The following is a 26,869-nucleotide window of genomic DNA, read 5'->3' as shown; positions in this document are numbered from 1 at the left end:
CTTGTCACCCTATTATTACTGTCTTGTTAGTACTTTGTCTTCCGTTGCTCTACCAAAATCTATTTCTGAAACCCTATCCCATCCTGGGTGGAAAATAAAAATGGTTGAAGAGATGTGTGCACTACATGATAATGATACTTGGGATTTGGTAACTCTTCTTCTTGATAAGTATGTGGTTGGTTGTCGCTGGGTGCACTCTATGAAAAATCATTTCTGATCGTTCTGTGGCTCGTTGAAGGCCCGCCTTGTTGCTAAGGGGTATACTTAGGTGTATGGTTTGAATTATTCAGACACATTCTCTCTGGTTGTTAAACTAGCCTCAGTACATTTGTTCATTTCTTTAGCAACCACTTGTCATTCTACATTAGTTAGATGTGAAGAATGTTTTCCTACATAGTGATCTTAATGAGGTATATATGGAGCAACCACCTAGGTTTGTTGCTCAGGAGGAGTCAAGCTCAAAATGTCAACTTAAGAAATCATTATATGGATTAAAACAATCTCCAAGGGCATGGTTTGGCTGTTTTTAGTGTTGTAGTACTTGAGTTTGACCTTCACTAATGTGCAGTAGATCACTCTGTTTTTTATCGTCATACTCCATCCAGCAAGATTTTGCTTATTGTGTATGTGGATGACATTGTGAACACTGGTGATGATGATTGAGGCATCCAAGACCTAAAGCTTTTCCCGCAAAATAAGTTTCAGACCAAGGACTTCGGACTAGTAAAGTACTTCTTGGGTATAGAAGTACCGAGATCTCGTACAAGAGCTATATTGTCACAAAGAAAGTATGTTCCTGATCTTTTAGATGAGACGAGGCTGTTGGGATTCAAACCTGTGGATACACCTATGGAACCCAATAAAAAGTTAGAGTAAGATATGGTTGATTTGTTACCTAATCTAGGTCGGTATAGGAGACTTGTTAGAAAGTTGAATTATCTCACCATCACCCGACCAGATAAATCCTTCGCAACAAGTGTTATAAGTTAGTTTCTCGATTCCTCGAGAACAAGTCATTAGGATGCAATAATTCGCATTTTGAGATATCTCAAAGGTGCACCAAAGAGAGGTATATCAGGATCGAGGTCACACTCATATTCAGGGATACACAGATGTAGATTGGGTCGGGTCACCTTCTGACCGAAGATCCACAACCGGGCATTGTATCTTTGTCAGTGGTAATTTGGCGTCTTGGAAAAGTAAGAAACAAACTGTGGTGGTTAGGTCAAGTACTGAGTCAGAATACAGGGTTATGGCGCACACTACATGTGAACTTGTTTGGCTGAAAAACATGTTGAAAGAACTAGGTTTTCCACATTCTCGGCCTATGGAGTTGATGTGTGATAATCAAGCTGCTATTCATATTGCCTCCAACCCTTCCATGAGCAGACAAAGCAAATCGAAGTTGATTGTCATTTTATTCAAGAAAAACTTGTACAGAAGTTCATTACAACCACTCATGTGAGGTCCAAGTTTCAGCTTGCTAATTTGTTCACTAAAGCCTTGGGAGGTGCTCATGTGAAATTCATTTGTAACAAGCTAGAAGCATATGATATATATTGAACATAGTGTATAGTTTTTAGTCCCACATCGGAATATTAGGATAACCTCACTCTCTTGTATAGCTATATATACATCTCAAAGTTGTAAGCTAAGTACACCAAGTGATATTCACTTCCTCTTGTATGGTTCTCTCTCTTTTACTTTCTTCTTGCTATCAGAGCAAGGTTGGGTTCCTTGTTTAAGGTCCGAGTTCTCAATTGAGCCGTATGCTCTGCACTTGCCACAGATGTAAAGCTTGTGCATCAAAAAGCTTTATTGATAGTAAGTTAAGTCATATGCTCTGTACGTACCACTTTTAGTGAATCTTGTACGCCAGAAAACTCAGTCTACTATTTTCCCAATAACTCCGTCAACTTTTCCAGCGACTTTTTGACGCCCTTTTTCAACGACTTCTAGCGACTTTCCTGGTGCCTTCTAGCGGCTTTTCCAGCGGCTTTCCTGGTGACTCTGCAGCTTCCGACGTCCTTTTTCCAACAGCTTCCGACATCTTCCGTCAATCTTTCCGGCAACTTGCTTTGCTTTGCTATGTTGATACTTTTGCAACCTATTCCTCTTATTTACAATGGCTACCAAGGACGGCGATATTCCACACCCTGACTTATCTCGAGCTCAAATTGGTCCTGTTCAAAAGGTCACCAGGATTCTTTTGAATGACGGCAACTTTCACGCCTATTCACAGTCCCTTCGCTTATATCTTGGGGGTCGTGGCAAGGCTGAGTGGTTGTTAGGATTGGAGTGTCGCCCTGCTAATAGCCTAATACTGATCCGGCTCACCAACAGTGGTCCATTGACAACTAAGTCATCCTGGGTTGGATATTTGCTTCTACGGAAGATCGCTTCTACAGGATGTTCATGTTTCACGATACTATTCATAGCCTTTGGTCTTCCTTGACCAAAATGTTCACCCACAAAAGGTGTGAGGCTCGAATTTTTGAGTGACCCAGGCTTCTTTGGGTTTATCTATGACTGACTTTGTCGGCTATCTCCAATCTCGGTGGGTGGAGCTCGCCCAGTATAAGCCTATTTATGAGTTTCCTACCAAGGCAACAGCTATTGAGAGAAAGCACCAGGATTGTCGGCATACCTATCAGTTCTAGATGGGTTTAAAACCTGAGTTCGAATCACTTCGGACTCAGATTTTGAACACATCCCTAGTGCCCTCTTTGTACGAGGCACTTGCAATGATTGATGGTGATGATTGGCAACGACGCTTTCTCCCTGGATTTGCTTCTTCTAGTGTGCCCGAGCAGGTTGCCCTTGCAGCCCCTACTAATGCTAGGTCTGTTGACCGCAAAACTCAATTATGCCAGCACTACCAACGGAATAATCACACCATTGAACGCTGCTTCATTCTCCACCCTGAGCTACAGGAGCGTTACTCTAAACAGGCCTCTCATGGTCGTGGCCATGGCAAAGGTCGGGGACCTTCTAACATTGGAGCTGTTGCAGAATCTCTTCTTGCACCTCCAACTTCTCTTACTCCTACACCTGGTGCTGCTCCAGATTTCTCTCAGCTCCAGGCTCAGATTAGCCTCCTTGCCTCTGCTGCCACCTTTGCTGCAGGTGACCTTACTGTCCTTTTAAGTAAGTTTGGCATGCCTGGTGGCACACCCGTTTGGATACTGGACTCAGAGGCAAACAACCATTTGACTGGTGAGGCATCTTTGATTACATCCCCGGTCTTTTCATTGGTTTGTACTGTCTGCATTGCCAATGGTACCTCTCGTTCCATTTATACCCAAGGCACTGCTTGTTTATCCTCGACTCCATCATTATTCCCTGTTTATTATGTTCCACAATTTTCCTATAATTTGTAATATGTTAGTCGTATAGCCAAACAATATAACTGTGTTGTGGTTTTCTTACCCAACTCTTGTTACTTGCATGACCTGAGTTCGAGGAAGATTTTTGGCAGGGGCTTTGAAAGGGACGAGCTCTACTACGTTGGCAATCCGCCTTCTTGTCCTGCATCCTCTTATGGCTTTCAGGCATTTGATTTGCCTTCTGATATTTCCTCTATTTTCTTTTTAAAAACCTTGGATTTGTGGCATGCTCATTTGAGACATGCAAATTTTAAATGTTTGTGTTGGCTGTTTTCAAAATTTAATAAAGCTTGCAAGAATTTTAATTTTTAGCGTGCTACTTGCAAATTACCTAAGCATGTTCGTTCATCTTTTTCGTCTCGTATGCACCATTCTCTTGCAGGTTTTGATATTGTTCATAGTGATGTCAGGGGTCCCTCCCCTGTCTCCTCACTCACTCAACATCAATATTATGTCACCTTTATTGACGATTACTCCCGTTGTACCCAGGTCTGCCTCATAAAAAATAAATCCGAAGTTTTCACTCATTTTCAGGCTTTCCTGCAAATGATTAAGACTCAATACAATACCGTGGTTCGTATCTTGAGGTCTGACAATGGCTGTGAGTACCTCAGTAATGAGTTTCGTGCTGAGTTGTGTTAACAGGGTATTCTCCAACAGCTAACATGTCCCTACACTCCAGAACAAAATGGTGTGGCTGAATGCAAAAATTGCCACGTCATGTCTATTGTCCGTTGTCTTCTTCAAGGAATGTAAGTCCCCAAGTCTTATTGGCCTCACGCCGTTCTCACTGCAGCCTATCTTCTCAATCGTACCCCGAGTCGTGCATTACAAAACTCTACTCCACTTCATCTTCTACATCCTGATAGGTCCTTTTTCTCCTTTCTCCCTAGAGTGTTTGGATGCACCTGCTTTATTCATGACTGGAGTCCTTCCCAAACCAAGCTTGATGATAAGGTCATCCAGTGCATTTTTCTAGGGTATTCCTCTATCTCTAAGGGATATCATTGTTATGATTCTGTTGGTCGGCACACTTATCATTCTCTTAATGTCACATCCCATGAGTCTACCCCCTTCCACACTGACTCCTCTCCTTCCATATCTCTGCCAATGCCATCTCCACTTTCTCGACCTGAGCCTATCTTTCTCCCATCTGTACGAGTGCCCTCTTCTGTCTTCATCTTCTAAGCCTCCTACCTCTGTCCGCACTGGGCAGATCCATATCTCTCTCATTCCATAGGTTTACACTCGCCAATAGTGCCTTTTGGAGCCTCTGCCAACATCTTCACCAAGCTTAGGTATGTCTCCTATAGTCCCTGATCCTCTACTCCCTCTTCACAGTATCCTTCTCGAATTCGTCGAGCTTCTGATAGACTTTCTTTAGCCTATTCTACTGACTACCCTATCTCCCAATATCTTTCTTATCAGGATATTTCCTCGAGTTATCGAGCCTTTTTAGGACAGGTTGATGCTATTATCATACCTCGCTTAGATCATAAGGCCCCCCAGGACCTCAAATGGGTTGCAGCCATGCGTACTAAGATGAAAGCTCTATAGCAGCAGCATACTTGGGATCTTGTTCCCTTTCCTTCAGGTGCACGCACGGTGGGCTGTAAATGGGTGTTCACAGTTAAGCACCTTGCAGATGGAATTGTTGACAAGTATAAAGCCCGCTTGGTGACCAAGGGTTTTACACAGATTCCAAGTTAGGATTTTCAGGCTACATTTGCTCCTGTGGCGAAGCTTACTATTGTTCGCCTCCTGATCTCTTTAGCAGCTTCTTTCACTTGGCCTTTATATCAGGTTGATGTCAAGAACGCCATCTTGAATGGTGATCTTACTAATACTATTTACATGGATCCCCCTCCCGATTTTTCTACTCAGGGAGAGTATTCTGGAAAGGTGTGTAAATTGTGCAAGTCCTTATATAGGCTTAAGCAATCACCTCGTGCATGGATCAAAAGATTCAGTGATGTGGTTCTCTCTATAGGATTTATTCAATGCCAGTCAGACCACATTTGCTTTATTAGGCGTCTCTCCTATGGTCCTTGCACCATTATCTCTGCTTATGGTGGATGATATTATTATTACAGGTAATGACTTGTCTGGAATTGCTCAGATTAGAAAGGACTTGGGGGACACCTTTGACGTCAAGGATATAGGACCCCTCAAGTATTTCTTGGGCATTAAGATAGCACGCTCCCTCCAAGGCATTTCCCTCTCTCAACAGAAATATGCCCTAGATCTCCTTATGGACACTAGTATGTTGGGATGTCGGCCTACTTCTACGCTCCTGGATCCTAATATTTCCCTTTGTACAGTGATCTATTGACAAACCCTTTGGTGCATTAGAGACTTGTTGGTCGCCTCATCTATTTGACCAACACTTGGCCTGATTTGACCTATGCAATGAGCCTAGTAAGTCAGTTCATGCATTCTCCCCAACATCACATCTTGATGTCATCTATCACATCTTACAATATGTGAAGACCTCACCTGGACAAGGATTATTCTATTCATCTGGAATACAACCAGGTCTTTCCGTGTTTATTGATGCCGATTATGCTAGGTCCACAACTGACAGACAATCTACCTCAGGTATTTGTACTTTCAAGGGTGATCATCTTCTTTCTTAGAAGAGTAAAAAAGCAGGCGGTGGTTTCACGTTCTTCTGCTGAGGCTGAGTACCGTTCTATGGCACAAGGTACCTGTGAGATCCTGTGGCTACGCTCTCTCCTACTTGAGATTGACTTTCCTATGACAGACTCTTCTTTGTTGTTTTGTGACAACAAGTCTGCTATATCTCTCTCTTCTGATTCAATTCTGCATAAGAGGACCAAGCATATTGAGGTGGATATTCACTTCATCAAGGAAAAAGTTCGTTCTGGGATAATCTCTCCCTACTTTATCTCCTCCAAAGGCCAAGTTGCTGATGCCTTCACCAAGTTTGTTGGCTCAGGTTTATTACAGACTGCTCTCTCCAAGCTTCGACTTGTCAACATCTTCATTTTAGCTTGAGGGGGAGTATTGAACATAGTGTATAGTTTTTAGTCCCACATCGAAATGTTAGGATAACCTCACTCTCTTATATAGCTATATATACATCTCAAAGTTGTAAGCTAAGTACATCAAGTAATATTCACTTCCTCTTGTATAATTCTCTCTTTTACTTTCCTCTATATATATGCTCCAGCCAAGGACTTAAATTTCGATTTCGATGGAAATTTCGATGGTCTCAATTTACGGAAATTTCAATGGAAATTTCGATTTCGATTTCGATTTATAGAAATTACGGAAATTTATAGTAAAAGATGGAAATAAATAAAACTTTAGGAAATATTAGAATAGATGATTATGCTTAATATGGTATCAAAATACATTAAAAAAAATGCATATATGACAAGTTTTTAGTGTGTAGGATATTAAACTGCATATCGCGAAACAAACCATGAACTGAAGAAGATTCAAATGATTATAAAGTTTTGAAGCTATTCCTTTAAGATTTAAGGCAACAAATTATCATTTAAACAACTACATTTTCAATAAAAATTATACATTTAATGATCTAATACCACATGGACTTTCTTGGTGGCTTAATGTCATCTCTCCTATCCCTATCATTAGGATTTCGAGATGACATATATTGTTTACAATAATCACTCCATGTCATATAATTTCCAAAATATTGAGTATAGGTGTACATGTGTTGTTCATACTCCTCCGTAGTCATCTAGTTTATGGCAATTTCTACTCGGCTAGAAGATCTTTGTGTACTAAGATTTCTTCTTACAGGTTCTACTTGTTGTGTATGTCCATAGGATTTTTTTGCATTTGCATACTGGTCATACTCATAATCATATTCTTGGTCTATTTGTCCATACACATAGGCATGTGGTTGCCAATTTCCATATTGTTGTGCCTGCTCATTTGCATATGAAAACGGTTGGCCATATGTAGATTGTAAGGAGTTGTTCTGTGTAGATTCATAACCACCATAACTATTAGAGTCATGCTCTGTTCCTATACTCATAGATCCCATACTAAGGGAAAAGGTATCCTCTTCTATTTGATCCATCTTCCCTTTTCCCTTTCTACGACTATACTACCTATCAACTGGACGTGTTTCTCTTTGTGGACCCTCATCTTCTAGTTGGGAAGGACGTGTATATTCCACTTCTGGTCTATAATCTTGTCATCCTTCATTTCCTCCATAGTCCCCACCATCACCACCTTGCCCACTGCTACCGTTGGGTTTAGATCCGTCACCACCAGCATCATCATCGTCTTTATCATCATCACCACCAGAGGGCATAGTGGATGAAGTTCCATATCTAAACCCAAGATTCATTTATGAATCATCACTACTAGATATTACTTCTTCTACCATTACCTAATTAACATCAATGCCAAAATCATCTCATGCATGCTTGGCCATTTTGTGGATGGGGACTTCCGTCTCGTTCATTAAGATGGGATGACCTAATCCATTGAAAAAGTGGATACTCATCCTCATCACCCAATTCAACTAATATGTCAAAAAGGTCCAGGGGATCTTGTTCAGCCACTTTGTCCATTTCAGCCTCCATATCTCTTATTCGAAGTTTCATGTTGTAATAACAAAAAACAAGTTGCTGAAGTCTAGTGTAGGCTAGTCTATTTCTTTGCTTTGTGTGAATGAGTGCAAATGTGCTCCAATTTCGTTCACAAGTTGATGAAGATGCGGTTTGTGAGAAAATGCACAATGCTAGCTTTCTTAGGATTGGAGCACTTGATCCATACATCATCCATCAATCAGCTGTGCAAGATGTTTTAGAACACTAGTTAGTACTTAGTAGATTGTACTTGAAGTGTGTAACTTTGTATTGTGCATTTATATATATATATATATATATATATATATATATATATATATATATATATATATATACTTATCAGGTGCAATGGTTGCCTTGGCTACTTTAGCAGCTGCTTCTCCAAAGCTTCTTTTAGCATCTCTAAATAGAATAATCTAAAAAAAAAAAAATTGTTATTGAATAATTAAACATGGATTAAGACTTATTTTATTTAAATTTTATTTTAAAAATATACCACATTTCCAATTTGATCCAAGCCCGAGGTACGTGGCTCAAGGGTGTCAAAAACTTTGTGAACTGCATCAAGAAAATAAGGATCTTCCCCAACACCTTCTTTGTATTGAAATTTTGGATTTAAAAAATAAGTTGTCAATCATATAAAGCAAAATATAAATATGTAATAAGTATTTTGATATATGAACTTCTTGAAATTTATAAATATGTTATACCTGCTGCATGAAGAGGATGTTCAAGGGTTCTTTCCCACCGGTCATTGATTACTTTGAGAACCCATCTTGCACTTCTTGCACCTACTTCAATGGCCTCTTTCATCACCCTTATTGCTTCAAACACAACTCCTAATGTTGGCCACACTTCACTATCAACTATATGCAATACTCGATATATAGGCTCATAAATGTTACAAACTTTTGTCACTCTATCCCAAAATTGATGGTTAAGAACTGTACTTTCAATTTCTCTACCCATTTTTGTTTGACTAAGAGCATGCTCAGCCCATTCATCAAATGTGAATAGAGATTTTAAACCTACTCTTTTTTTTTTGTAAGCTATCAAGTGCAATGTAGTTTGTAGCAAATCGTGTGCCCCCTAGACGCACAATATCCCCTTGACAGTGCTCCCTCATTTTAGCAAGCAACCATCCATGATTATATATAAAATTAGTGATCTGTCTCCCCTACAAGATCACTATGCTTATTGCCTTTTTTTTCTGATCTCTTCAAAAATGAGATCAATACAATGGGCAGCGCAAGGAGTCCAATACAAGCTGAATTTTTTCATTAATTTTAGACCCGCTTTCTTGTAGGCACTACCATTATTGGTCACCACTTGGACAACATGTTGCTTTCCTACCTCTTGCACAACATGTTTTAATAGGGAATATATGTATTCATGGTCTTTTATTTTGTCAGAAGCATCTACCGACTTTAGAAAAATTGTGCTTCCTTTTGAGTAAACTATGAAATTTATAATAAATAATTTTGTAAGGTCTGTCCATCCATCACACATTACAGTGCAGCCATACGTGGCCCGCTTTTTCTTCACTTCTTCTACATGGTCTTTCATTTCTTTTAACTCTAAATCAAGGTATTTTGTTCTGATTTCATAGGGTGTCGGTGGATTGACTCCCGTTCCAGCTGATTGGCAACCCCATACCATGTTTTAAAATGAGGTGATTTTGCCTTCCCAGGTGGAACATTATCATATATAAAAAAAAACTTTGAAATCAACCTATTCATTTCTTCTTTTATTTTATTTCATTTGAATAAATTTTTCAAGCTTTTTTGTTTTGCTGCGTCTGACTTGTAATATTGAGAAGGCTTTGAAATATATGGCTCTATTTCTGGCTCTCTCACACTTTGAGATCGTCTCATCGAAGGTTGCCCTCCACTACTACCAGCCCCTGAACTGTCTCCTTGTTGGCTACCTACAAACCTACGAGATTGGTCTCTTTCCCATTCCGTCTGTTTTGAAGCATAGAATGCTTGACGATATGTAGACCTTTCATAGGAAGAAATGTCAGGCAGGTATGCAATATCGTCAACATCATCAACTTCATCAATTTGTTGTCGTTGCATCAAGTTCCCACGCAATTCATTTTTTATTTGATTCATTCTTTCTTTTTTTTTTGGCTTTAGCTGTTGTTTTTCTATCTAAAACAATTCTCATTTCCTACTTAACTTCTGGAGGTACTTTGTCGCAGAATTTTATATTATATTGCGGGTTGTAATTTGCTAGGTGCAGGTGCATTTTTAATCTTGATGCACCACCACTCTTCATTTGTATTCCACAGTATTTGCAAATAAATCCATTCTTTACATTGGGCATCGGGTACCCATGTTCCCATGCTGGATCTTGTTTTCTTCCTTCCGACATTTTTGTAGATAATTTTACTTTCCTACAAGGTAACAATGAATCAAAAATTAGGTGTTAAATTAGTCAATAATTTTAAAATAAAATTATTTGAGATGTTTCATTATTAATATAAAATTAATAAATAAGACAAACATTAAAATATTAAATTAAATTTACAAAATTTAATGATGATGTGCAAAATTACTAATAAATTATGGAAATTAAATTACTCAAATAAATGAAATAATTTAAATTATATTAAGCTAATAAGTACTTTAATTTATTTAATTACTAGGCTATAATGATTAGGTGTTAAATTACTCTAAATTTGTTAATATATATATATATATATATATATTTGAATGTTACTGTACAATTTTAAAATAAAAATATTTAGATGCTAAATAAAGATAAATTAATAACTAAGAGAAATATTAAATTATTAAATTAAAATTACAAAATTATTATTAAGTAATAAATTTTTAAAATGAATATATTTAAATAAATGAAATAATTTATTTAATTATACTATAATAAGACAATAATAGTAAATTATTCTAATTTTATTTAGTTACTAAATTTACTAGTTATTAACTTATTATTTACTATACTAACTTATTATTTACTATACTAGCAAAGTAGTAACACTAACTGATTAAGGGGTAAATACTATAAATGGGAGATGAGGGCATTGACGTAAATATATTGGGGGCAAGGGAGATTTTAAGTAAATAAAAAAACTTAAAACATGCTATTTAAAACATAAACCACAAATTGCCTTTAGTTTTCAGCCCTTTTATTTCGTAGAGCTGGCTGCTGCTCGTGGAGGGAGGGGCGACAGTGGACTCTGGACTCTCGTCTCTCGTCTCTCGGTTTCTTGCTCGCAGCTCTATGAGAGCCTCAGCAAAAAGGAAGATGGCAGGCTGGAGTTCTTGCTGCTGGCTACGACTGTGAGTGTGCGACAATGACGAAGGTGGAGGGTGAAGCCGAAGGCTAGAGGCAGAGGCTCGAAGGGTCAGAGCAGGAGGGGATTCGAAAGCTAGGGCTTTTCGGAGTTCGAACTTCAAAGGTGGAGGCAGGAGGCAGCAGAAAATTTGGAATCTAGGGTTTTTTTTTTTTTTTTTTTTTTAAGTTTGAAGATGGAAGAAGAAGGCTTTGAGAGTTTGAAGTATGTATCTGAATGCTGCATGATGTTAATTTATACAAATAAATTGTGTAGTGGTGGCGGTGGAATTATTGGGTTGAATGATGGATCTGCAGAGTATCTCAAGATTTTTGCTTTTTAGTGTATACACTCATGGGTTGCACAATGTGCACAATCATGTGGGAAAAGCAAAATAAAATCTGAGAATACACAGAACAATGCTGAAATTCCTCCCTCCAAATTTTTTTTTTCCACATGATTTCCAAAAAATTTAGGAAGAATAGCCAAAATTTTTGAAATTTTAGAATTTTCTAACGAAATTTGCCGAAAGCTCGAAATTTTGGTCGAATTTTTTCAAAACCGAATCTGTCTCTCAATTTCCTTTCAGAACCCCTTGAAATTTTGACATTTCAACTGAAATTTAAGTCCTTGGCTCCAACTTGAGGGGGAGTGTTAATGGTTATTTAGTTATTTAGCATTATTATTATTCATTAGAGTTTGGTTTGTAATAAGTGTAAGTTAGTAAGGTTATTATGGTCATTCCTATTGTATTTGACATATATTATAAATAGAGGGAGAGACCTATCATTAAGTTTAAGTCTTCCATTTTACCCAATTATTCAACAGAGAATAAGGGGCTTATGTACACCAATCGCTTAAGCATATCAAGCACACTTGTGATTATTTCTGCAATGTCAAAAGTAGTATTTAGAGTCAACAGTTTGAAGGGCTTAGGGGTTCATGCATGAAGTCCCACTGATGTAAATTAGTAAAACAGGAGTTTTGGATCCATGAATGCTAATCTTGTATATGATTGGACTCCCATGCGGCATTCTCAAAGTTGAGTAATGACTCTTGGTTGCTTGCGTGGCACAAGAATGGCTTCCATTCAAAAGAGAGTAGCTGAAAGTTGCAACTCATAAGTGAGACAAAGATTGTTGAGAAATTCAACTTGTGAGTTTGGAAATTCCCCATGAGGAAGATGGCCTATATGGATATAATAGAATAGATGTAAGAGCCTTATCCTAATTAGAGTCCATGATGGGGAAGGGCTCTAATTGAGGTTAAGTGTTATCCTATTTCAATACATGATGGGAATGATTCTAATTGAGGCGTGACTCTAAACTCTATAAAATTCTAGGTCCCCCCTCCTCTCTTGAATTTCATAGAGGATAGAGAAGGAAAAAGGAGGTTATTTGTTGGATTTGCCTCCTATGTGGAGGATGGCCCACACATATGTGGAGTGATCTGCTTGAATGTCTCTGTCTATGCCCAAGTGAAATTCATGGTCAAGGGGAAGATTGTAGTTAATTTTGGTGGTAGCCCCTTGGATGATTTGGTGTGTGTGTGTATTCCTTGGGACAACCAAGAAAAGCATGAAAGGGAGACAAAAAATTCTTGTCCAAACTTTCGTGATGAAAGGGCTTGTTCCTTGTTCTTGAATCAAATAGTGATTTCTTGTCCAATTCAGCCAAAATATTAATGGATGACACATATTCATGATTTATCCTTGATCATTGTGGATGGTGTGATTGTCATTTGAAGCTCGCCAGAGCTGGTTTTGTTAAAAAGACAGCAGCTTCTGTTTTTGGGCGAGATATATCCACACTTGATTTTGTTTTGATTCTAAGTTGTTTGGGATAATTTGTATTGTGTTGGGTGCCATGAATTTATTGTTCTTAATTATTATGATCAATGTATGCCTTTAGTTTCTTCTAAGGAAGACTCATTTTAATTTTTCTATTTCAAAAGTTGAAGATTGGAAGCAAACTTTAGTCTGGTTTTTCCCATTGCACCAAAGAGTTTTTCATGTATATCTTGGTGTCCTCTTTCTACATGTCTATGTGATGACTTCTGTTGCTGATTGTTGATGATTTGTTAAACTTGATCATTGATTATTCTACTTTTTAGTTGATTTCAACAACGGAAAGGATTATTGTGAGCTATTTTGTTTTGGTCATCACCTCCAAACCTCCCTATCCCAACAATTCGTGGAGGGCAAGAAATTTTCATCAGATTTGGTCATAAAGCATATAAAGGGAAAAGAGGCAAGTGATTGATGGAGCAACATCGTCAATAGAAGGAGACACAAGCATTTTGGACCGTGGACTTATGTTATAGAGATGATGAACAATCTTAAGAATAGGAGATTGTGGATCTAGAATTGAGTCATTAACAAATATTTTTACCATAGTAGTTGGAAAATCTTCATATATATCACTAGAAGTGTCTACTATAAAGTCCATTTCTATGCTAGAAGAAGCATCAACAATCTCATGGTCCACTAAAGACAAGTCTAGGTACTTCAAAAGAAGAGAACTCTCGACTTCCAAAGGCATTCGATAAACGTTAGATAAAGTGGCAAGACCACTTGATGTTTGTGGGAAAATTTGTTGTATTAACTTCTTTTAACCCATTTGGAACCATTCATCACATTAAGGTCAGGACAAAGATCACACTTATATAGGATAAGGTTAAGGGTAACTTCTTTTTAATGCTCAAGTCAAAAACCAAGTAAAAGTAAATATGAAAAAAGTATAAAAAATGTGATCCTTACCTTACCTTCCTCAAAAATCTCTTCTTGACATTCATTACTTGGCTCATTTAATTTTTCAGAGCTATAAACCCACAAAGGTCAATGCCTCTTTATTTTCCCCTTTGTTTAGAATTATAATCCCTTCATCACCTACTCATAATTGCTTTTAAGTGGCACCCTTAATGTCAAGGTGTTCCCCCACCTTCAAAATTATGAAGGTCATTTTCCCTCCTCCAAATAATAATATAAATTTCATATAAATTATCAAATTCTTTTATTATAATCCCACTACTCTAAAAAATTTAGCCCCAACAAATCACACATAACCTCAATATTTCATAGATTCCAAAAACAATAATTCAGTCCCAAAGATTGCACAAAGAAAACCCCGATAAGTAGGACTTTTTTGTCATTTTATTGCATTAAAAGTTTCATATGATGTATGCAGTGATTGAATAAAATTTTTTTCTCTTTTCTTTTTTGTTTGGGTTTTGATACAATGCATAAAATCATTGAAAAATAGGGTATTTGATTTTTCAAATTCCTCGAGGATAAAATAATCCCTAACCAAAAACAATTAAATTCCTATAAAATCCAAAAATCCCTTATGCCCTTGAACATGCATCACTAGTTTTTCTTCTTATTCCACATCATTCTCTCTTGATTGGAGAATACTTGACCTTAAGTTTTGGAATGATTTTATAACTACTACTTGATAAGATGGGCTGATGGAACAATATCAATGAAGCAGCAAAATGACAAAGTGGAATGACCTTCAAGAAACCATAAGCAAGTGATGAGTGGAGCCTTCAACAAAAGAACCATGACCTCAAACCTTCATAGCTTATAACCTATGCTTCAACACTCACCAGCCTTCATGTGGAACAACGAAGACAACATCAGAGGTGAGCCAATGAGGAAGGTAGTCACTAAATAAAGGACATCACTTGCAAGCAAGGACTTAAATTTAGGTTGAAATGTCGAAATTTCCACCGAAATTTCGAATTTCGAGGGGTCCCGAAAGGAAATTGAGAGACAGATTCGGTTTTGGAAAAATTCAATTGAAATTTCGAGCTTTTAGCAAATTTCGTTCGAAATTTCTAAAATTTCGAAAATTTAAAAAAATATTGGAGGGAGGAATTTCAGTGTTGTTCTGTGTATTCTCAGATTTTATTTTGCTTTTCCCACGTGATTATGCACGTTGTGCAACCCGTGAGTGTATATAATAAAAAGCAAAAATCTCGCAGAGATACTCTGCAGATCCATCATTCAACCCAATAATTCCACTGCTACCACTACACAATTTATTTGTATAAATTAACATCATGTAACATTCGGATACATACCTCAAACTCTCAAAGCCTTCTTCTTCCATCTTCAAACTTAAAAAACAAAAAAAAAAAAAAAACCCTAGATTCCAAATTTTCTGCTGCCTCCTATCTCCACCTTCGAAGTTCGAATTCCGAAAAGCCCTAGCCTTCGGATCCCCTCTAGCTTTGACCCTTCGAGCCTCTGCCTCTAGCCTTCGGCTTCACCCACCACCTCCGTTGTTGTAGCACACTCGCAATCGCAGCTAGCAGCAAGAACTCCAACCTGCCATCTTCCTTTTTGCTGAGGCTCTCGCAGAGCTGCGAGCAAGAAACCGAGAGAAGAGAGACAAGAGACGAGAGTCCACTGTCGCCCCTCCCTCCACGAGAAGCTGCTAGCTCCACGAAATAAAAGGGCTGAAAACTAAAGGCAATTTGTGATTTATGTTTTAAATAACATGTTTTAAGTTTTTTTATTTACTTAAAATCTCCCTTGCCCCCAATATATTTACGCCAATGCCCTCCTCTCCCATTTATGGTATTTACCCCTTAATCAGTTAGTGTTACTACTTTGCTAGTATAGTAAATAATAAGTTAATAACTAGTAAATTTAGTAACTAAATAAAATTAGAATAATTTACTATTATTGTCTTATTATAGTATAATTAAATAAATTATTTCGTTTATTTAAATATATTCATTTTAAAAATTTATTACTTAATAATAATTTTGTAAAAATTATCATTAATTTTTTAATTTTAATTTAATAATTTAATATTTCTCTTAGTTATTAATTTATCTTTATTTAGCATCTAAATATTTTTATTTTAAAATTGTAGAGTAACATCCAAATAATTTTTTTTTTTTACAAATTTAGAGTAATTTAACACCTAATCATTATAGCCTAATAATTAAATAAATTAAAGTACTTATTAGCTTAATATAATTTAACTTATTTCATTTATTTAACTAATTTAATTTCCATAATTTATTAGTAATTTTGCACATTATCATTAAATTTTGTAAATTTAATTTAATATTTTAATGTTTGTCTTATTTATTAATATTATATTGATAATAAAACATCTCAAATAATTTTATTTTAAAATTGTTGACTAATTTAACACCTAATTTTTGATTCATTGTTACCTTGTAGGAAAGTAAAATTATCTACAAAAATGTTTGAAGGAAGAAATCAAGATCCGGCATGGGAACATGGGTACCCAATGCCCAATGTAAAGAATGGATTTATTTCCGAATACTGCAGAATACAAATGAAGAGTGGTGGTGCATCAAGATTAAAAATGCACCTAACAAATTACGACCTGCAGCATAATATAAAATTCTGCGACAAAGTACCTCCAGAAGTTAAGCAGGAAATGAGAATTGTTTTAGAAAGAAAGAAAAAATAGAAGGCCAAAAAAATAGAAAGAATGGATCAAATAAAAAATGAATTGCGTGGGAACTTGATGCAACCATAACAAATTGATGAAGTTGATGATGTTGACGATATTGCATACCCGCATGAAATGTCTTCTTATGAAAGGTCTACATATCGTCAAGCATTTTATGCTTCAAAACAGAAGGAATGGGAAAGAGACCAATCTCGTAAGTTTGCAGATGGCTAACAAGGAGGCAGTTTAGGGGTTGGTAGTAGTGGAGAGCAACCTCCGATGAGGCGATCTCAAAGTGTGAGAGAGTCAGAAATAGAGTCATATATTTTAAAGTCTTCTCAATATTACAAGTCAGATGCAGCAAAACAAAAATGCTTGAAAAATTTATTCAAAGGAGGTAAAATAAAAGAAGAAATGAATAGGTTGATTTCAAAGTTTTTTATATATGATAATGTTCCACCTGAGAAGGAAAAATCACCTCATTTTAAAAACATGGTATAGGTTGCCAATCAGCTAGAACAGGAGTCGATCTACCGAAACTATATGAAATCATAACAAAATACCTTGATTTAGAGGTAAAAGAAATAGAAGACCACGTAGAAGAAGTGAAGAAAAAGTGAGCCACGTATGGCTGCACTATAATGTGTGATGGATGGACAGGCCCTATAAAATTATCCATCATAAATTTCATGATTTACTCAAAAGGAAGCACAATTTTTCTAAAGTCAGTAGATGCTTCTGACAAAATAAAAGACTATGAATACATATATTCCCTATTAAAACATGTTGTGCAAAAGGTAGGAAAGCAACATATTGTCCAAGTGGTGATCGATAATGGTAGTGCCTACAAGAAAGCGGGTCTAAAATTAATGAAAAAATTCAACTTGCATTGGACTCCTTGCGCCGCCCATTGTATTGATCTCATTTCTGAAGAGATCGGAAAAAAAGAGGCAATAAGCATAGTGATCTTGCAGGGGAGACAGATCACTAATTTTATATATAATCATGGATGGTTGCTTGCTAAAATGAGGGAGCACTAGCAAGGGGATATTGTGCGTCCAGGGGGCACACGATTTGCTACAAACTATATCGCACTTGATAGCCTACAAAAAAAAAAAAGTAGGTTTAAAATCTCTATTCACATCTAAAGAATGGGCTGAGCATGCTCTTAGTCCAACAAAAATGGGTAGAGAAATTGAAAGTACAGTTCTTAACCATCAATTTTGGGATAGAGTGGCAAAAGTTTGTAACATTTATGAGCCTATATATCGAGTATTGCATATAATTGATAGTGAAGTGTGGCCAACATTAGGAGTTGTGTTTGAAGCAATAAGGATGATGAAAGAGGCCATTGAAGTAGGTGCAAGAAGTGCAAGATAGGTTCTCAAAGTAATCAATGACTGGTGGGAAAGAACCCTTGAACATCCTCTTCATGCAGCAAGTATAAAATATTTATAAATTTCAAGAAATTCATATATCAAAACACTTATTATATATTTATATTTTACTTTATTTGATTGACAGCTTATTTCTTAAATCCAAAATGTCAATACAAAGAAGGTGTTAAGGAAGATCCTTATTTTCTTGATGCAGTTCACAAAGTTTTCAACACCCTTGAGCCACATTCCTCAGGCCTGGATCAAATTGGAAATGAGGTATATTTTTAAAATAAAATTTAAATAAAACAAGTCTTAATCCATGTTTAATTATTCAATAACAATTTTTTTTTTAGATTGTTCTATTTAGAGATGCTAAAAGAAGCTTTAGAGAAGCAGCTGCTTAAGGCAACCATGGCACTTGGTAAGTATATATATATTTATATAAATGTACAATACAAAGTTACAAACTTCAAGTACAATCTACTAAGTACTAACTTGTGTTCTTAAAACATCTTGCACAGCTGATTGGTGGATGATGTATGGATCAAGTGCTCCAATCCTAAGAAAGCTAGCATTGCGCATTTTGTCACAAACCACATCTTCATTAGCTTGTGAACGACATTGGAGCACATTTGCACTCATTCACACAAAGCAAAGAAATAGACTAGCCTACACCAGACTTCAGCAACTTGTTTTTTGTTATTACAACATAAAGTTTCAAATAAGAGATATGGAGGTCGAAATGGACAAAATGGCTTAACAAGATCCCCTGGACCTTCTTGACATATTAGTTGAATTGGGTGATGAGGATGAGTATCCACTTTTTCAATGGATTAGGCCATCCTATCTTGATGAACGAGACGGAAGTCCCCATCCACAAATGGCCAAGCATGCACAAGATGACTTTGGCATTGATGTTAATTAGGTAATGGTAGAAGAAGTACTATCTAGTAGTGATGATTCACAAATGAATCTTGGGTCTAGATATGAAACTTCATCCACTATGCCCTCTAGTGGTGATGATGATAAAGACAACAATGATGCTGGTGGGGACGGATCTAACCCCGGCGGTAGCAGTAGGCAAGGTGGTGATGGTGGGGACTATGGAGGAAATGAAGGATGGCAAGATTATAGACCAAAAGTGGAATATACACGTCCTTCCCAACTAGAAGATGAGGATCCACAAAGAGAAACACGTCCAGTTGATAGGCAGTACAGTCGTAGAAAGGGAAAAGGGAAGATGCATCAAATAGAAGAGGATACCTTTTCCCTTAGTATGGGATCTATGAGTATAGGAACAGAGCATGACTCTAATAGTTATGGTGGTTATGAATTTAAATAGAACAGCTCCTCACAATCAACATATAACCAACCGTTTTCATATGCAAATGAGCAGGCACAACAATATGGAAATTGGCAACCACATGCCTATAGGTATGGACAAACAGACCAAGAATATGGGTATAAGTATGACCAGTATGCAAAGGCAAAACAATCCTATGGACATACACAACAAGTAGAACTTGCAAGTAGAAATCCTAGTACACGAAGATCTTCTAGCCGAGTAGAAACTGCCATGAACCAAGTGACTACGGAGGAGTATCAACAACGCATGTACACCTATACTCAATATTTTGGAAATTATATGATATGGAGTGATTATTGTAAACAATATATGTCACCTCAAAATCCTAATGATAGGGATAGGAGAGATGACTTTGAGCCACCAAGAAAGTCCATGTGGTATTAGATCATTATATGTATAATTTTTATTGAAAATGTAGTTGTTTAAATGATAATTTGCTGTCTTAAATCTTAAAGGAATAGCTTCAAAACTTTATAATCATTTGAATGTTCTTCAATTCATAGTTTGTTTCGCGATATGCAGTTTAATATCCTACACACTAAAAACTTGTCATATATGCATTTTTTTTTAATGTATTTTGATACCATATTAAGCATAATCATCTATTCTAATATTTCCTAAAGTTTTATTGTAAATTTCCATCATTTACTATAAATTTCCGTAATTTCTTTAAATCGAAATCGAAATTTCCGTAAATTGAGACCATCGAAATTTCCATCGAAATTGAAATTTAAGTCCTTGCTTGCAAGCAACAAAGGAATATTGAAATCCCTTGGGTAAAGTAACAAGCCTTTAGAAATTACTTTCATATCTAAATCTAATGGCAAAGTAAGTTAGTATTTGACCCATATTCATGCTAGTCAAGGATACATGGAGGTCATGGCCAACATACAATAGGCCAAAAAATTTTTTCCCTTATTCAAATCAAAGCTAAGTAGAATAATCAATGACCAAATATTTCAAATGATAATCAATCAACAACACAAGTGAGCCACACACAAACATGAGAAAAAAGACACCGAGATTTGCATGAAAAAACCTTTGGTGTTAAGGGGGAAATTATTGGACCAAGTTCGCTTCCAATCTTCAACTACATCAAACTACAAAATTACAATGAATCTTCTCTTTAGGGGGAAGACTTACTGTAAGTTAGGCTCGCCTTTCAAGCATTCCCCTTTACTTTTTGTTTGTTTTTAAGATTTTGACAGGGATTGCTAGTAAACTTGAAAAAATCATGAGACATTTTGTGGTCTAAAGTTTTGGGGGAGTGGGGGGGGAGGGGTTCATAGGGATCACTTAGTTAGATGGGATAAGGTTTGTAAGTTGAAAAAGGAGGGTAGGTTACGTCTAGGTAAGTTAGTGTTTACAAACACCGCCCTTTCAGCTAAATGGTTATTCCTAAGAGGGGGGTGAATTGGGTTTTAAAACTTTTCAACTAATTTAAACGTTTCGCCGATTCACCACATATCATATCCCATTTTAATTATGGTCATGTATGTAAAACTGAATGAGCAATATGTGTAGACATACACGTGTATCTCATTTAATGTAAATGTGTGCATGCAAATAATTGTGGCAGTGAAAAAGCAAGCATACACATATGGAAATTAAAGTGCAATAAATAAATGAGATAGATAGAGAGAGAAAGCTACACACGATATTTGTTATCGAGGTTCGGCCAAACCAGCCTATGTCCCCGCCTTGGGCATACCCCCAAGGATTGCACTAAACCTACTCACTTAAACACGCGGAGCAAAAGCCGTTTACATCCTCTCTTTACGGTGCGAGGAAAACCTCAATTCAATTTTCGGACTGAACCGAACCAGTCTCACTTACAGGGCTGAAACTCTCCAGTTCAATTACGGGTTGAATCCAACCGATACATGAAAACATTTTTGTACATTAAACATACTTTTGAAATACAAGCAGAGATATACACATTAAAACTCAAATATATGCACTCTCTGATGATATACATTATGCTCAGTAGAGTAAAGGTGTTATCAAATAATTTTGCACAAATAAAATGTATATGAAAAATGAGTATTATTGTTCACCTATAAATATTTTTGCAAATAAAGAATATTTGGAGAATCTAAGAATTTGAGTTTAAGAAAATATTTGTGTTGTAAATAACTTTCTCCCCAAAAATATTTATCAAAGAAATAACAGGAAGAAAACCTAAGCAATACTCTTAAAATGATTTTCAGAAAATAAATAACAAGTGAGAGTATGTGCATGTGAATACAAATGAAATGCCCAAAATAAGCATACTCTCTTCCAAAGTGATTTTGAAATAAGTGAATGGAAAGAGAGTTGGAGAGTTTGTTTACAACATTTGCCCCAAAGGAATGATTTTTGCAATAAAAAATGGTTTGGGGGAACTTTGATTAACAAAGGATTAGAGAGAAATTTAGAGTTAATCAAAGTTGTTAATCAAAGCAAATAAATGGGTATTTATAAATTTTACAAAAATTATGACCGTTGGAGACACATTCGATATTTTGGAAAAGTTTAATTAAAAAATTAATGACATTTTAGCCCCTAAAAAATTTCCAACCCGAGAGGTTTGATCAACCATATTTAAGGTTCGGTCGACCGTATTACTAAGTCCGATTGACCGTGGCATTTTTGAACTAAGGTTTCAGTCGACCATAATAGAGCAATTTTGAACCCTCTGAGGTTCTGTTGACCAGGGAAAGTTCGGTTGACCAAATTCTGAGGTTCAGTCGATCAGGTCATTTTATAACTAGAGGTTCGGTCGACCAGGGCGTTGGGAATTCCCCACGTGTCAATTCGATCAACCATACAGTTCAAGTTCATTTTAAAATGGTCGACCAAATAGTCAACCTGCTGACCCTGTTAGGTTTAGTCGACCAAAGCTTCTATGTGATTCGGGATCGGTCGACCGAACACACTTAAAGTGTGCATTTAAGGCCTGATTTGAGTTTAAAGTTACATATCGGGGCCTAGGTTCTATTTAAGGTCAAGGCTCTTTAATTTAACCTAAAAAATTTGGCGTCGGTCGACCGAAAGTAGACCGAAGTCAGCCCTAAAGTCTATCTACGGTCATTACTGAGCATTCAAACATATCATGCAAATGCATGCATTATTACAAACCAAAGATAAAAAATTAAATGCATATACAAATACAATAAATGTCTTCGTCTTTTGCTCTTTCTTCATGAGATATGTCAAGTTGTGTGTATGCTTTAAATCCTGTCTGAACTTCCATTTTCCGGTATCTTATGTTCGTGCTGAAATTAAAACCTGTTTACACACTAAATGCACACATAAGATACTAGTGGTTTGTCAGCGTCAAAATAGGGATCAGACTCAAAAAACCTACAGTTATGGCGCTTCCCTCTAGAAGAATTCATCGAGTGATAAGAACCAAGTTGGTTAGATGAGAATGAGTGGGATACTAATAGTAATCTAAGATGTTCTTTGGGGAGTCTGTGGAAGTCCATTTCTCAGATGTATCCTTCCTTTTCGCCTCACGCTAATCTAGTGGTAGGAAGGGGGGTCACGTATCAACTTTTGGACAGACCCTTGCTAGGTAATGAAGTTCTATCCACTTCTTTCCCTCATCTCTTTCATTTGTGTGCTGAGCAAAATAGAGCCATATCTTTTTTTTGTTGGGGACTTGAGTAGTCTTATGGTTTCCTAGAATCTTCATCTCAGGAGACCTCTTATTGATAGGGATATGGAGGAGTTGTCTTCTTTGCTATCTTTATTGAACGGAAATAACCTTTCAATGAGGAGGGATATTCGCACTTGGTCCCTGGATCCGTTCTAATTCTTCATTTCCGCTCTTTCCTATAATTTGGAAGGCTAGGGCTCCCTCAAAAATTATGGTTTTCGCTTGGTTGGTCATGCTTAATAAAATAAATACTAATAACTTGTTGCAAATTATAAGACCTTTGAAGGATCTTTCTTCTGATGTTTTGAGTGCTCTATTTTAAGGACTCTTGAGACAGCTTCTCATCTCCTTTTACACTGCGCCTTTGCATGAATAAGTTGTTTGGTATAATAAGGGAGAACTAGATATGCCTTGCGTCGGTGGAAGATTTATTAGTCATTGTTTTCACAGGTTTTGATAGTAGGAACGATAGGGCAACCTTATGGAGGTGTGGTGTACTTGTAATTTTATAGGGGATATGGATGGAATGGAACGCACAAATATTATCCAGGAAAAAAATAATTTGAGATTTGCTCTAGGATAAAATCCAGTTCTTAGAATCACTGTAGTGTGTTGGATTTGGTTTTTTGGAGGAAATAGTTTCAAGGAGATTCAAAGAGATTGGAGGAATGTGTTGGCTTGTTGGGTTTTCTTTTTTCTGTAGGTTTTTGTTGTTTTTTCTGGTTTGTTCCAGATTTTATTTGGGAGATTTTTTGTTCTCCCTCTTGTAAATTCTTTTCCCATTAATATAATTTTCTTTAGCTATCAAAAATAAAAGTCTTCCCTACCAAAGATTAGAAGCATATATCAATCACAATCATTGAGAAAACAAATTCTTGGTAACAAAACAGATATAAATCATCACCAACAAGGTAAAATCAAACTAGAATCAAATATGGACAGGTTTAACACAAAAACCAGAAGCTACTGTCCAGCAGCAAAACTAGCTAGCTCTAAAGAACTCCAATTCTACAATGAAAAAAGAGAAAAGGGTAAATCACAAATATGGTGTTAAAATTTCAACTCAATCAGATGAGTACTCGCCATTCAGTTCATCTAATTGTCAAGAACAAGCTGACAACATGTACAGCCCCTTGAACCCAGAATTTTCAGCAACCCTTTCCCTCTGCAGCATGCACAAACCAACACATCCAAGTGAACTACCACAGATTAACACCTTCTTCCACTTGAGCATGGATTCCACTTGATCACAAACCAAGACATCCAACTGAACCACTCCACATATATATGGCTCATCAAACCCAACAAATAACTTTTTCCCTTCCCTCTTCTCTATGGAATTGCATACAGGAGAGGAGGATTAAACGAAGCCTTTTATAGAGTTCGCGTCATACCTCAATCAGAATCATTCCTTTGGATATAATTAGAATAATGCTTCACCTTAACTAGAGTCATTTCCCATCATGGACTCCAATTAGGAGAAGGCTTCATCTATTCTATCACGTCCACATGTATGTGATCATCCACTCACTTTGTCAATGTGGGACAAACTTGCAAGTGGAATTTCTTAATGCAGGAAATTTCGCTGGTATGTTTGTCCCATATTGGAAAATTGAATAGATAATAAGTGGCTTATGTATATGAATAGGCCCTAGACAGCTAAAGCTTTTGGGTCAAGTTGGTTCTCACTCATGTAATTAGAGTATTTAGAGTCAACAGTCCAATGGGCTTATGGGTTCATGCATCTGATCCTGCTGATGTAGACTGGTAGAAAATGAGTGGTGGATCCTATGAATGCTAATCCTGTATCAGAATGGACTCCCATGCTTCCCTAGCATTCCTATGGTTGAGTAATGACTTTTGGTTGCTTGTGTGGCGCAAGAATAGCTTCCATTCAAAGGACACTAAGTTGAAAGCTGCAACTCATAAGTGAGATGGAGAGTGTTGAGAAACACAAATAATGAATTTGTCTTGTGAGAAATTGCCCCTATGTGGAAAATGGCCCACATACACGTCAAACATTCTAAAGTTTCCAAGAAACATCCTCAAAAGTGTCCAAATTCCAACAAGCACTTTAGATTGCTAAAATTGACACAGAAACAACACGTCATTTAACCTCAACAAAGAAAGAACAAAAAAAGGGTCAAAATGAAATGTTATGAGAACATTATTTAAGAAAGTTTATATAGAAGAGTGCTCCTATTATAACCGCTAAGTATGACTGATTCAAATTTAAGAACATCTCAGGTCTCAGAAATTCAAAATGCTTCTTATCCATTTTGATACACTGTTTAAAAATCCCAATTTTCTCCAATTCATTTTTCGCTGGAATTGTCGGCACTTCCACAACTGCAATTGCTTTTTTTGTGTGCGAGTGTACAACAAAAATTCCAAAGACACTAAGGTTTTCAAGAAAGCAGCAAAAAAGGAGAACAATTACTTTTAATAAATTTTATTAGTGTTGCAGTAATCGTGATTATATAAATCATATAAACCGTTGCAGATTTCAAGTCATTGTTCAAAGCAAAACCCAACATCTAAGGACAGAAGCACTATAAAAATCTCAAGAATGTTTTCTTTACATTGTGGGTATGCATGAAATTGTCACGGCAGAGGCTATGTGGCAAGTTTTCACTCTCAAAATCACATTTCAATGGCAAAATTTGACAGAAATCATGATAATGTTCTCATTAAGCACAACCTAGCACTAGATCTAATCTGAATCTATGACAAAAAGCCCAAACAACAGTGTAAAAAACAAAAAAGCCAAAAAAACTTTTACCGGCAATGGGATTTGTAAGGCAAGGAACAAAATAAGAAGCTCAGGGCTCCAGCATTGAGAAGCACCAGAGACAGGGAACGAGGATGTGCAGTCCCAAACAAAAGTGGTTTACCTCTGTGCCAATTCAATCCCAACATTGCTGGAAATGCTACTTTCTGTCCCTGGAAGTCCACAGATCTTCTCAGCCATGGCGGATGTTCTGCGAATTGGGCAAATGGGTGTCTTCAACAACCACAAATCTATGCATTGACGGTGGAAGCTGTGCCTGCAGTTTGGCAGTAACCTGCATTCTTCGCCTGTCTTAAAATTTTCCAAGCACACAGCACAATCCGTAGGGCCATTTTCTTCATCCCCTTCCCTGTAATTAAAGCAAGGAAGCTTCTTACCTTGAGTTTCCCCTTTCGTAAACCATATCCCATTTTCGTTGCCTCTCCCAAAAACCCTCCCAAGGATACAAGCATGAACTGTGATCAAAAGACAGATTATCAGTACCGATAGTATCGCGAAGACGACAATCTCCATGATCCTGCTCTGTTAATAACACCAGCTTTGTCTGATCCTCATAATAAAATCAAACACCAAGATCACAAAATCACTGCATTCATCCGTGACAAAACCCACTTGCCTCCGCCCCATGATGTTGCGTCTCAAAAATTGTAGGTGCAGGCTCCGAAGCTGAAATTTTATATTGATTATATTCATGAATCCAAATCAATTTTTCAAAAAAAAGAAGAGATTAAAAAAATAAAAGCCAAATCATTGTTTTCATCGAAACCAACCGAATAAATCCGAATTTTTTCCCGTTTTATTATTAAAATAAAATAAAATATTAAATAATACTCTATTTAAGAAAAAATTTTCCAAATCAATACTTACGTAATCTCGCAATTTGGTACTGCAAGATTTAATGCTCGAGCGAGTGTGAAGGTGACGCGTGGCATGGGACTGAGTAAATCTCGTAGCTTTAAAGCTCCAGCGAGCGTGA

The 26,869-nt window shown here is 36.7% G+C and overlaps 1 protein-coding gene across 2 annotated transcripts in view; it reads right to left on the bottom strand.

Moving 5' to 3' along the window:
• LOC131146799 (RING-H2 finger protein ATL74-like) overlaps positions 1-26,619 on the bottom strand; it is a 33,431-nt gene extending 6,812 nt beyond the window's left edge. Inside the window, exon 1 of one of the 2 annotated variants that reach the window (XM_058096587.1) lies at positions 25,997-26,619. In XM_058096587.1, coding sequence (XP_057952570.1) covers positions 25,997-26,406 — 410 coding nt within the window. In that variant the 5' untranslated portion in view covers positions 26,407-26,619. The remainder of the gene's footprint in view (positions 1-25,996) is intronic. The other variant, XM_058096588.1, reaches the window with a different exon arrangement.
• Between the last annotated feature and the right edge of the window lie 250 nt (positions 26,620-26,869).

This window comes from Malania oleifera, chromosome 13, assembly GCF_029873635.1.
Source record: "Malania oleifera isolate guangnan ecotype guangnan chromosome 13, ASM2987363v1, whole genome shotgun sequence".
Lineage (NCBI taxonomy): Eukaryota > Viridiplantae > Streptophyta > Magnoliopsida > Santalales > Ximeniaceae > Malania > Malania oleifera.
The sequence above is the reverse complement of the archived record's forward strand: the minus strand, read 5'-3'. Positions and strand labels throughout refer to the sequence as shown.